The 13,055-nt window shown below is 41.0% G+C and overlaps 1 protein-coding gene across 2 annotated transcripts in view; it reads right to left on the bottom strand.

The window, feature by feature from the left end:
- Positions 1 to 12,492, bottom strand: part of PRKCE (protein kinase C epsilon) — a 370,865-nt gene extending 358,373 nt beyond the window's left edge. The window contains exon 1 of one of the 2 annotated variants that reach the window (XM_081941929.1): positions 10,798 to 12,492. In XM_081941929.1, coding sequence (XP_081798055.1) covers positions 10,798 to 11,145 — 348 coding nt within the window. In that variant the 5' untranslated portion in view covers positions 11,146 to 12,492. The remainder of the gene's footprint in view (positions 1 to 10,797) is intronic. The other variant, XM_081941930.1, reaches the window with a different exon arrangement.
- Positions 12,493 to 13,055: the final 563 nt, after the last annotated feature.

The raw sequence follows: 13,055 nt of genomic DNA, 5'->3' as shown, positions 1-13,055 counted from the left end.
CAGGAGATCCACAAGGGATGAGGTGCTTGTGACCCAAAGGGAGAGACCACTGAAATACAAAGAGGAACAGGTCACCATTCTTAAACAGATCCCCAAAAAAATAAGAGAGAGAAGGAGGAAATATTCCTCCTCATCAAAAAAATTATACAACATGGGGGTCTGGTTTAAGTGGCTGTTACCAGAGGGGATGATGGTTTTCTGGGAGGGAAATAGGATCAGAATTAATACAATTCAAGACACGGAAGCCTTTATTAAAAAGAATCTTTCCCCTCCTCAGAGGAGGAATTTAGTGGGAGTAGGGAAAAGGACAGCAAGACGCAAAATAAGGAGGGGGGGCATTGAGGCTCCTCCGGGGGGCAGGGAAGAAGAAGCAATATCGAAAAGGCTTAGATCACAAAAATGAATGTTTTGGAATAATTGTAATTGTTGATACTACAAAAAGTAACAAAGAAAAAATAGTAGAGCACATGTTTGATAATATTGGTTAAATTTGTTCTGATGCTTTCTTTTATATCTTATTTTTAAGATTGTTAAATCTGTGAGTTTCTTGGGGGGATTCTCGCCACCAGTGTGGAAGCTGCAAAAAATTTTCTGTACACCCTTTTACCCTTCCCTATATATTTTAAAACCAATAAAAATTTTGCAATAAAAAAGAAAGAAAGCAAAGATAGTATCACTAGCAATAGGCACCTTGTATGCAATCTCATTCGAATCCCTAGGGCCGTGTAACAGAGTGAGCTCCCATTACTTGTCCCAGCTTCTGCCAACCTAGCAGTTTGAAAGCATGTAAAAATGCAAGTAGAAAAATAGGAACCACCTTTGGTGGGAAGGTAACAGCATTCTATGCGCCTTCGGCATTTAGTTATGCTGATCACATTACTACGGCGACGTCTTCAGACAGGGCTGGCTCTTTGGCTTAGAAATGGAGATGAGCACCGCCGCCTAGAGTCGGAAATGACTAGCACACCTGTGCAAGGAGAACCTTTACCTTTATGCAATCTCAAAACATCTGGAGCACCACTTCAACATCATGAGCATTGACAAAATCACCACCAGCCAACGGCAAAAAGCACCTTTATTCAGAACAGGTCACATCCTGAGACAATTCCTTTAATACCATCAAATCTGCCTATCCCAGGTGCTTGTGAAGGGCCTGACAAGTGAATAAAAATGCCAAATCCAGGATAAATATAGGACTATGTGAACAATCATCATCCGAAGTATAGTAGTAATAGCAGTAGTAGTAGCAGCAGTCGTTGTCATCTGTGGCTGCTTAAAGGCCCCCCTGCCTTTAAGGCTCATGTACTACGTCTGGAAAATATGTACAGTTAGTCCTCAATTTACAACAGTTCATTTAGTGTCCATTTGAAGTTACAAAGTCACTGAAAAAAGAGAGTTATGACCATTTTCACACATATGACCGTTGCAGCATCCCCATGGTCACATGATCAAAATCCACATGCTTGGTAATGGATTCATGTTTATGATGGTTGCAGTGTCCCAGTGACCTTCTGACAAGCACAGTCAATGGGGAAGCCATCTTCACTTAACAACCGTGTTAATAGTTTGACAACTGCAGTGATTCACTTAACTGTGGCAAGAAAAGTTGTAAAATGGGGCAAAATTCACTTAACAAATGTCTTGCTTAGCAACAGAAACTTTGGACTCAATTGTGGTCATAAATCGAGGACTACCTGTATTAGAAATAAAGAGACACCAACAGGTGTCACAAGCTGCTTTGGAATGGGTGTGGACATGCAGTTGTTGCCTCCTTACTTCAAAAGCATATTGCTACCACGAGAACCCAGCTAAAAGGGTTTAAGATGATGTCAACAACATAACCTATGCACTCATATCTTCTCTGAAGCACCTTTGAATCCAAAGTGCTGCTCTTCAGCTGGCTTAGAGACTTGCTTTTTACTTAATGCTAGCTATTTTCAAGGACAGCATATTTCTTTTTGCATTAGAGCTTACTTTTAAATAAAAAGGAACAAAGCTTCAATTGTATACTTCCATCATATTAGGTAAATATATCTAAAATATTTTAACTGCAGCACATCAGGCCTGCTGTTAGTGTTTCAAGCACAAAGATAACATCACAGGCCTTGGAATTTTAATTTCTAGTTATCACATAATTAAAAGACATACAAGACAATGGCATCAGTAAAATAAAAGAGTATGACAATTATCCCTTCTATCTCCAATGGATAGGAACATGATATGGAAAAGGTACAGGACACAGCATACGTGAATTTGGTAATATGCACTATTGTATTGGAGAAAAGCTAAAAATCCAAATTAACAAATGTTAGAAGAGGAGACAACATAAACATGTATTCTAGTAATACATTGCAAGAAAAATTATCCAGCATCTTTGTGTCATAATTAGGGTGGAATCATTATAGAAGATCTGTAATTCTCTTCCATCCTCTATTATGTCCCTAAACCTTAACCACGTTGCTCAATTGTTCATCATTATTGAGATCATTGTCCAAGCAAAAAGTAACATTCAAGCTCTAAAAAAGCAAATCCATTCCAACATAATAGTATAGCCTATAAATTATTGTTTTAGCACTCGATTCTCATCTAAGGAGCCACTTGGATTGAATGGGAAACTCAGAAGTATGTGCAAGAAATGGAACTCTAGAACTGCTTTTGGAGAATGCTGGAAGTTGTAGATCCAGAACATCTGGTGGGCACCAGATTAGGGAAGCTGACCTTAAACACTGCTCGGTGTCTCTTCCCACCATTAATCATCTGATACACTGGAACAACCATATTACACAAAGGCCCCTACTGATAATACTTTTGGAGATACAGATATTAAATAGCCACGGTAATCAGTAGAGGGGCTGCATTATTTGGCAGACTGCTACAGAGTCTGTAGCCCCTACATGGCTTTCAAATAAATGTTATTTCAGTGCTATTGTGATTCCTAGCTCCGTATTTGTGTATTGTTGCAAGCATTTGCTCTGTAACCATGGAATCAATCTACATCACAGTCCTAACTGAGAGGAAAATAGCTAACATCTCCCTACAGGTGAAAAACAAACATGCTATGATCTTAAAAATCGTTGGTCCTTAATGTGCAGGGTATAATAACCCCCTTTTAGAACATCCAGATGTAAAATATCAGTGCTATCAACTTCTTTTCTTTTTGTTATTTATGGGAGGAGCATGAAGGAGGGTGGGGGTGAGAAGAAAAGGAATATTCAAATGTAACAAGATCTAAGGTAACTTAATATGAAAATTTACTAATGAGATTCATGATGCAACTTCCAGTGAAAAATAGCAATAGCAACAGCACTTAGACTTATATACCACTTCATAGTGCTTTTACAGCCTTCTCTAAGCAGTTTACAGAGTCAGCATATTGCTCCCAACAATTTGGGTCCTCATTTTACCCATCTTGGAAGGATGGAAGGCTGAGTCAATCCTGAGCCGGTGAGATTTGAACTGTTGTACTGCAGCTAGCAGTCAGCTGAAGTATCCTGCAATGCTGCACTCTAACCACTGCGCCACCTTGGCTCTGTCTATGACTTCAAAATTTGATTATTTATAATTATTTTTATAAATAATTCAAGATGGTGAACATATTCAAAACATGTTTCTCCTCCTATTTTCCACACAACAACACTATTGTTGTAAGTGAGTTGGGGTGAGAAGAGAGTGGCTGGCCCAAGATCACCCAGTTGACTTATGGCTGAGGCGGTAGTTGAACTCAAGGTTTCTTGCTTTCTATTCAAAGGGGGGAACCTTTAAGATATAAGGACAAAGAAATAACCATTCTGAAACAGATACCAAAAAGAATAAGAGATAAGAGGAAGAAATTCTTCTTTCTAACTAAAAAAGTATATGAAAAAAATATCTGGTTTAGGTGGTTAATTCCAGAAGGCTTGTTGATTTTCTGGGAGGGGGTAGAGTGAGAATTAATACAGTAGTGGAGGCAGAAGCCTTCATGGAAAAACACAAGAACCTCCTAGACGAAACAAGGGAGACTGCACAAGACATGAAGTGGGGAGGAGCCATGGCTCAGCCAACAGACAGGGGAGAAGAGACAGCAATGAGACTTAGGTCACAGAAATGATTTAAAAACACAGTGCAATTGTTAATATAATGAAATGGTTAGAAGTGATATAAAGTAGGATTGAAGATGTTAAAGAATTTGAAGTAAACCTAAACTGCTAATATGTATGTCATAATTATATTTTGATATATATAAAATAAGAGAGAGATGTAAGACTCCGGGAAAGTACCACCTTCCGTATGATGTAGCTGTCAAAAATTTTCTCCACATTTCTACCCTTTTCCCCAAAATATTTGAAAAAACCAATAAAAAATTTTTTATTAAAAAAAAAAGGTTTCTTGCTTTCTAGCCTGGTGCCTTAACAATTTAAAAACGGTCTCAGATCACCTGTTACAATAAGCTTAATAAATTTTGATAACCAAAGCAGGAGAAACAACTAACCCAGTAAGAGCTATGCTGTCACTATCAAACCAAACCATTCCAAAGTAGAGAACACATATAGGTCAAGGTTCAACTGTTCAATTCTTTGTGATTTAGTTCCCTGCAGATGTTTCATTCTCAAGCTAGATCATATCATCAGCGCTTGGAAGAGTGAACCTCGCTGGTTGTTTTTATGTAAGAGCTTGCCACACCAGTCTTGGTTGAGGTGCATTGATGCTGTTACCTAGGTTGGTATTGAAATACCTATGGAATATGATTCGGAGGAAATGAAGAACCCAAACAATACCGTGTTACTTTTAGTGTGCAGCATAGACTCTGGTGACATTCTACATACAAGTTCTCCACAATTCTTCTATGATACAGAAAAAATAGACATTTGTGATTGGGAAATTTTTGATCACTTGGGAATGTTAGCCACCTTGAGTGCCTAGGAAAAGAAAGGTAGAATATAAGCTGAAATGATACAAATAATAACAAGTCAATGACACCTCAGGTCTCCCCCCCCCATTGTTCCAGAGCCAAGTCCCCCCCCCCCATTGTTCAGTTCTGTCCATTGTTTCAGAGCCATAACACTAAAAATGTCTAACTGTGCTTTTAAGGAATATTTATTCTATTTGATTTATAAACACAATCTCTTGTAAGCAGTTTTGGGAATAATGTTATCCTAAAAAATGGGATAGAGATAATTACAATTAATAAGTAATGTTTTAAATGATCCAATCACTGCATTAATCAGTAAACCAAAACAAGATAAATGGACTTCTCAAGGCATCTCAATAGTTCTCTTTTGAACTTCCCCAATGCCTTGCCACACTTATCAGAGGTTTCCCAGCACCTTATTAGTTCTGCAAAGATAAAGAAATAAATATATTTAAAGGACAGCAGCTGCCCTGCCAGACTTCAAGCGACAAAGAAAATAACTTAATCTAATACCTTCCATTACTATATACTCCATTATGGTATATTAAAATGGAAAAATAACCCCCTTAGTAGGAACAAAAGAAGTAGCTGTGTATTTCCACTGGTCTATCTAATTCAGCAATGTTTATATTCACTGGCAACAGCTTTCCAGAATAGGGTAGACCAGGGTTTGGTCCAAGATCTCTCTGCATGCAATAAAAGTACTGCTCAAATGAACCTCAGCTCTCCTCTATAAATCTTATTGCAATAACGTTGTCAAAGGAGTGGTTACAAAGTAATACACGTTTTAAACAAACCCAAAAGAGGAATGAAACAAAACTTGGAAGCTTATTAAGTATGGATTTATTTTTTTAAAAAAAAACCTTATTTTTTGTTATTTGGAATTATTGTGTGAAGGGATCCATGCAAGAGCCATGTAATAATTCAAAGTATATACTGGTATCTATGTACTGACTGATGTAACTGGATTCAAATCACATCTATTTGGATTTTACCGCAAAATTGATTACAATGTAAATGCATGCAAACATGGGCCTAAGTATGCTTTATATATGGGATGGAGCTGTCCATCTTGTCTACTGGGGAGTGGGGGAGGTGAGGAAGAGCTGTTTCATAGGCAGATGCAAGATATAATCATAGGCAGGATATGCAGTGCATCACTTTCAAAGGCTAAAAAGGAATCATTACAGCCATCCAATGCAATTATCTACCAAGGAAGGCAGAATCAGAAATGAAATAAAACATCTTAAATGTCACTTAGCTTCTTTAAAATTTGTACATTGCATTTCAACATATGTTGACACTATTTATTTCTTCAACTGATTTTAACACATTGGTCTAGCACTGAACACGCAGATTAGAAATATCTGATTTATCGTTTAGGTTTTTTTTTTTTTACTTTCAAGAAATCAGAAAGCTACTGTCATGAAACCCTAATTATAATTTATTTCAATTACAGACCTGAAAACACAGTCATTGTTTCTCTTTCAAGACCTGGAATTGGTAGCCATGTTACGGATTTTAAGAGACAATTGTGGTAATATAAGGTGTTGAACCCTTCCTTTTGCTCCCTATTAAGAACAATTTTAACTACTCTCATGATTTCTTCAAAACCAGTTCCCTATATTTGCTTTGCTCTCTGCTTCTTTTTGCTAACATTGGTGAGCATTTCCTAAATATTAATTCATATACTACAGTTGTATAACTTTTTTTTAAAAGAATACACCAACTAATATAACACATCAAAAGGTTATATAACTCAGTTTTTACAACTTGGTGGGCTAGGATTCTTTGTAATTCCTTGATGAATAGAGATCAGTCCTGGATTACACTCTGCACAACCCATAAAGCAGCTGTATTGCCTTATATCTATATTGTCAGGCATCACAGAACCATTAAGAACCTGTACACTGAATCGCCAGACTGTTTTCTATCAACTCCCTGGCCAGATTGACAGTTTTAGCAAGGTGGCTGCAGCATATGACTTTAGCCATGTGATGGTTAGAGACCTCTCAACAAAGCAATGTTTTCTTTGACTTCCGTGAAGTGCTTTGTTCACCATTATCTGTTCTGCTGTTGATTTCTAAAGGCCGAGATATAAAACTGAAGCAGCAAGTCATTTTGTAAAAAGCAAAACTCCTGCAAGCCTCAGCCCCTTAGTGCTTCGTGTGAAATGAGAACATGAACAGATAAACCTAAGCAAATACATTTATTGTTTCATACTCAGTTCTGCCGTACCTGCAAAAGCAAACTGAAAGCATTTTTTTAGGTTTGTGAACTATCACCTCCCCAAAATAGTGATGTTTTTCTTTGCCATCTAGACACTTGAACTCTAGGAAGTATTACTACATGGCTCATTTAGGAGGGCTTTTTTTTTCTCCTTTGAGTCTGTGACATTTTTTTCTTGTACCCAAAAGGAGATTTTGGTCCCAAGGAATAGAGAGCGTAGACTTTATAATCAATTCATTTAAAAACAACAATTACCTAGTTGCCCCCTAGGATTGGGGAAAGCCTTTGCTTCAGACCTTGCCAAAACCATTCTCTGTTTAAGAGAACAAAATAACCCAAATTTATTTCACAAGTCTGAATTTTTAGTTGCAGCTTCATGAGAATCTATATTAATGATCTCTGACCCAGAACCCATGTATGACCTCACCCAGCATCATCTGTTTTCTTGTAAATGCTCCTGAAACATTACATTTGAAGCTATAAATCAGTGCTTGGTACTATCCTTCTCATTGGAACTTTATGCTATTGTAAAAATGCACTTCTTTGCAACTGGACTTGGAAAGGTATTGTGGTGATGGAAGAAGAATAGACTGATGTTGAGATGCCAAATTCAGTCTCTCTCTGCTCATATCATCATCATCCTCTTCCCAAGTCCCTGTGAAGCACTCAATAGGTGGATAAAAATGCCAAATCCAGTCTAAACATCTGGTGTGGGGAACCACAATAAATAATATGCTGTGTAATATTATGATGTTATAAGTCACTCTTGGCATAGTTTAAAACAAAATATTACTAATGCTACCAATCAAAAGATGTGATCCTGCCTGTCTGTATTTTCCCTTTATTGAATTTTGTGCATGGTAAGAACAAAAGATGAAAGAAGCAGTAAAAAAAAGGAGGTTCTAGATAGAAGATATTGCTGTCTGAAGTACACACCCAAGAGAAACAGGCTATGCATGACAAAAATCATCATATTTTACTAGTCTTGGCCTCAGTTCCCACATTTATAAAATAGGAATAGGGATGACCTGGTAAAGGATTCTTAAATATGATAAAATGTTTGTACATCACCTGTGCATGCACACAATTAATCACACCAATAATGACTTCTAGAAGATTCTAACAAATATGTTTTAGTTCAGGAGTTTGCACACCCTCTGAAGAATGAGGTTTATTCTGCTACCTTAAGAAAATTCTGAAAGGTCAAGAAATCAAAATTTGTGCATTCATAACAGTTCAAATGTTTGCTGACTTTCATCTGAACTCAAAATATACTCTTCAAATAAGAGTTCAATAAAATGCATGTAGCCAAGTGCTGGAAATAGTCCCAAGAAAAATAGTTCTCAAAAATTGGGGCCAAAATTGCACTTACTCAATTTTTCTACCACTGAATTTATCTCTGGCCTTTAATACATTTTGAACAGATATACACATTTTATATAATACAAAGAATTACTTTAAAAAATGAAGAGGAATTACATCACGGGCTTATCTACTACCCAATTCTTATAACAGTATTCAATAACTTTATTTTTTACAGCATACAGCCACTGTTAATTGCTTTATATTAAATATTATATTTTATTACATCCAATTTTATTTGTGTTCTTCTCTACACCCACACTACCAGAGTTTGTCCTTCCCTATCCTTAACATTGTATATTGAAGTTCACCCAAAACTATCTTCATTTCTGCCGAATGCAAAATAAAACACCCCACACCATGATCTAATCTGTATTCAGCCTCTTTCTCCGTCTGATCAATAGAGTGCAAAGGCTCTCCTCCAATCAGTGCCTCTCACTCTGTATTAGCAGTTGTGATGGGCAAAAGCCATTCCATCCCTGCCCTCAGAAAAATGGAATAAAGTAACTGTTAACACCCCCTCCTCTTATTGATATTTTTCAGTGCATTTACTTATATGTATCTGTCCAATTGTCTGCAAAAAAATAAAAATCTAACAGACTATTTGGACAGCATGAAGGAAGATCAATTGTAAACAAATGTGGGCAGAAGCAGTGAAATATTTCAAAGGCTTTCCAATTGCCTTGTCACCAATCCTCTATTAAACTCAGCATCCCCATGAATTGTGAAAGTGAAGTGCAACCAGTCTGCCCCCCCCCATTAGTCTTGACCATTGTTGCATCTTGTTGTGGTAAAGGAGATAAGTTTTAAACATTTTGTACAGGAAGAGAAGCTCTGGGAACTGTACCCTGGACCTCTCTATATGTAGAATTTCCCTTCAGATTGGCATTTCTAACAAATTGGAAACAATTATACGAAAATGAACAAAGAAATATTGTTGAGGCTGTCGGATTTGAAAGGGATCCCAAGATGGTGCAAAGCAGTACTGTGGAACTGTCCATAGTTATGCTGCGTAATCCTTGCAAATATCACCTAGAACACGTTGTGCCTGCCTGTTGAAAATGTTACTTTGTCTCTATGAGATTCTTGCGCTTTTTCTACTCCACGCACAGTGGATATAGAAACAACTGAGGGATGTGAGGATCTATGCTGATCTCCCAGTTCATTTGTTATTCTCTACCCAAAACCAGGTTAATAAACAAATGAGGCATACAAACTCAAGTCTTTTTAGTGAGGTCACCCTATGTGGAATCTCTGGGGCAAATGGACCTGAAAGAATCTCTACTCAAAGCTCTTGTTCAGCCTGAATCAAGATCATAATTGATTGACTCCTCTAGATTCATATCTAAAGCCAGTGTTCATGTTCTATCAGTCAGTCCCACCCTGCTAGGTGGTGTTCAATAAAGTTTGTCACCCCAATCCTGTTGCATCATGACTTCCTGAAAAGCTAAATAAACACGTTGCCTTAGCCTAAGATACAGTTCTTTCAAACACTCAGCCTGTCCATCCTGATGGCTGAAAACAAAGCAGATGAAGGATATCCCCGAATCGGAGAATCATATTTAAGAATTCTGGGGTTCCTGTTTTTCTTTCCTGATTAGGAACACTATGCATAAAACAGGGCACAAAACAGAGAAAAAAATCTCCAGAACCTGGATTTTATCATCAGCACTTAAAAGAGCTGAGCTAGGCTGTAATAGCAAAAAAATACATCTTAGTTTTGGGAAGCAAAATGGGCAAATGTGACATCCTGATCATAGAAGATGTTGGGTTTGGTTTGGGTTGGGGACTTATTTATTTCTGGAAACCTCATTTATCTTGCCGAGTAGCGTTATGAATATAAGTTTGTTAATGGCTGGGACTCCTCACAAATTACAGCAGGTTAGAAGCTGAATGAATAGATGGCCAAATGGCAACAAAACCTAACCATGTAGTAGAGAAACAGAATATTCAGCTAGATGTCTTTTGGGGTATTTAAGTCAGTGGCAGAGCTGAGGACCTTAAATCCTAGCTATCAAGATTCAGACTACACTGTCTTTTTCTGAAAGAAAGAAAGAAAGAAAGAAAGAAAGAAAGAAAGAAAGAAAGAAAGAAAGAAAGAAAGAAAGAAAGAATAGGCGCATCTCTCTTTTCACAAGGCAGATTTGAGACACCACTGTCTCCTATGAACTATGTCAAACAGCCACCTGCTTGAGCCCTCCGTCCAAGATAAGCGAGCGCTTGAGATACATCTGTCAAACAAAAGGGGGTAACCTCCATCTAGCTCAAAGCCACAAAAACAACCTGACCCTGCTTTGCACATCCTCCGGAGTACTCACCCAGTCCTCGAAGTGCCGACTCCCGTTCTGCAGCAAGTCCTCAAACTGGATGGTACAGTTAGCCACAAAATCGTCGTACCCGATGGGGGCATCGTGGAAAACGGCCATTTCAATCTTCCTGCCGTTGCTAACATCGGTGACAAATTCATCGTTCCAGGCAGGGCTGTTGGTTTTCTGCTTGGTGGAGGTCTGCCCGATCCTGAAATCGTCCACATTGAGGGCGATGTATGGGTCCAGTAGAAAGGTCTGTGGCCTGGGACCCACCGCATGCCTTAGCGACCAAGGGGTGGGCTTGAGATTCACCGCCTCGCAGATTTTGATTTTCAGCATGCCATTAAAAACCACCATGATTAGATGGCTTTCCTTTTCCTTGGGATTAAGCACGCTCCGGAGCCAGGAAGGTTTCTGGGAGATCTCTCAATAAATAAGAAGGCAGGTTTAAGTGAAGTGGGGGGTGGGTGGGTGCAGGGGGCTCCTTTCGGTGGCTTTGGCTAGTTTTCCCCCTTGCGACACCCACTGAATGCATACAGGCATGCATTCATGTGTGCACGCATGTGTATATATATATATACACACACGCATGCATGCAAACACAGAGACATATATTTCAGAGAGATTGGCCTGTGTGTGTGTGTGTGTGTGTGTGTGTGTGTGTGTGTGTGTGTGTTAACGGAAAAACAAAAGGCGGGGGCGAGGGCGGCAGAAGGGAAGGGGAGAGGGATCGCGTTCCTGCTTGCAAAAATCCAAAATCGCAGCACATTCAAAAGAATCCTCGGAGCGGGGTGGAATACAGGGACGTCTATATATGTATATGCGTATATATTATTATTATTTTCTTAAAAGAAAGACTTCCCCCCCCCCCGGCGTCGTCTTTCTCTCTTTAAAGAGCGTAATCCTTGAGCAGTCCTCCGCTGAAAGCAATCCGGCGCTCACGCTCTGCTGCTGACTTGCCTGTGCGGCGGCGGCGGCAGGAACAACAGGGGAGGGGAGGGAGGGGAGAGGAGAGGAGGGGGAAGGGGGTCGGAAAGAAAAGCAAACACCCAGGAACACCGAACCTAACGCGCGCAGCCCTGCCCACTTCGCAGCCTTTCCGACTGAAGGGGAGAGGGAGGGAGGGGGGATTGGGGGGGGGGAAATCACACAGTCCGAGGAACCTTACATCCGCCTCGGCTGCTGCGGGAGCTTCCTCGCCGCCTCCTCCTCCTCCTCCAAGGCCAAAGATCCAGGGGATCGAAGCCAATGCATGAGGAGAAGCTGCTCCCGATCGACCTGCTCGGGAAAGGCGGGCGGCTCTTTTTTCCCCTGTTATTTTCAGAGGATCATTTTTTTAAAAAAGGGGGGACGAAATAAAAAAAAAAGATCTCACGCCGGCAAACGAGGTTCCCGCCCTCCCCACCCCACCCCAAGGCCGCTGGTCTGGCTTGTGCCACGGGCTAGGCTTGCCTGATGCTGGGCGAGGAAGGCTCCCCCAGCTGGCCCTCTCGCTCGCTCGCTCGCTCGCTCGCTGTGTCTGTCTCCCCAATGCAGGAAATGCGCAAAAGACGTCAGTGTGTGGATCTGTGTGCGGATAGAAAGTTTTGCCTGTTGGGGGAGCAATACGCTGCAAGGGATCAGCGGCGAGAACCAACTACCAGCGACGCGGGAAGAGCCCTGCCCGGCCGCCGCTCCTCGGGGTCGTGACTTTTGGACAGAAACAAGCCCGCCCCCGTCCTGGTTGCCCCTTCTTCCCAGCTCAAGGGCTCCGGCTGGAGCGCTTCCTCCGGCGCCTCCTTCCAGCGCGCCCAAAGCTCTTCAGGGCGTTTGTGAGGGAGGAGAGGCTGGCCAGTTCGCCACACTGCTGTCCCTCTTCCGCTCCTCCATTGCCGCCTGCCCTCCTCCCCGTCCCGTCCCGCGCGAGGAGGCAATTTTAAAAGCGAAGCCTGCCGCGCTGCTTATTTTTGCGCCTCAGCTTTCCGCCCCGGGGTCGGAGCGGCGGCTTACGAGCGCTTGAGCAGGCTAAGGCCGCCTCAGTGACACTGCAGGTCCCGAACCACGACTCGGGACCTCCAAAGTCTCCTTCCCGGCGCCAACGGAGCCGTCTTCAGGCGGGCTCCCTCCGGATGAGTTGGTTTTCAGCTCCCGGAGCCTCTGCCCGCACATCTGGAGGCAACCGGGTTGGGGAAGGATGCACTAAGCTAAAGCATCCTCGAGGCCATTCATTCGGTGGATCGGAACCGCCCGAGGGGGACAGGCCGCCAACTCGGACAGCAAATGCTTGT

Source organism: Natrix helvetica, assembly GCF_964273705.1.
Source record: "Natrix helvetica genome assembly, chromosome: 2".
Taxonomy (NCBI): domain Eukaryota; kingdom Metazoa; phylum Chordata; class Lepidosauria; order Squamata; family Natricidae; genus Natrix; species Natrix helvetica.
Note: the sequence above shows the minus strand (reverse complement) of the source record. Positions and strands in the feature narration are given on the sequence as shown.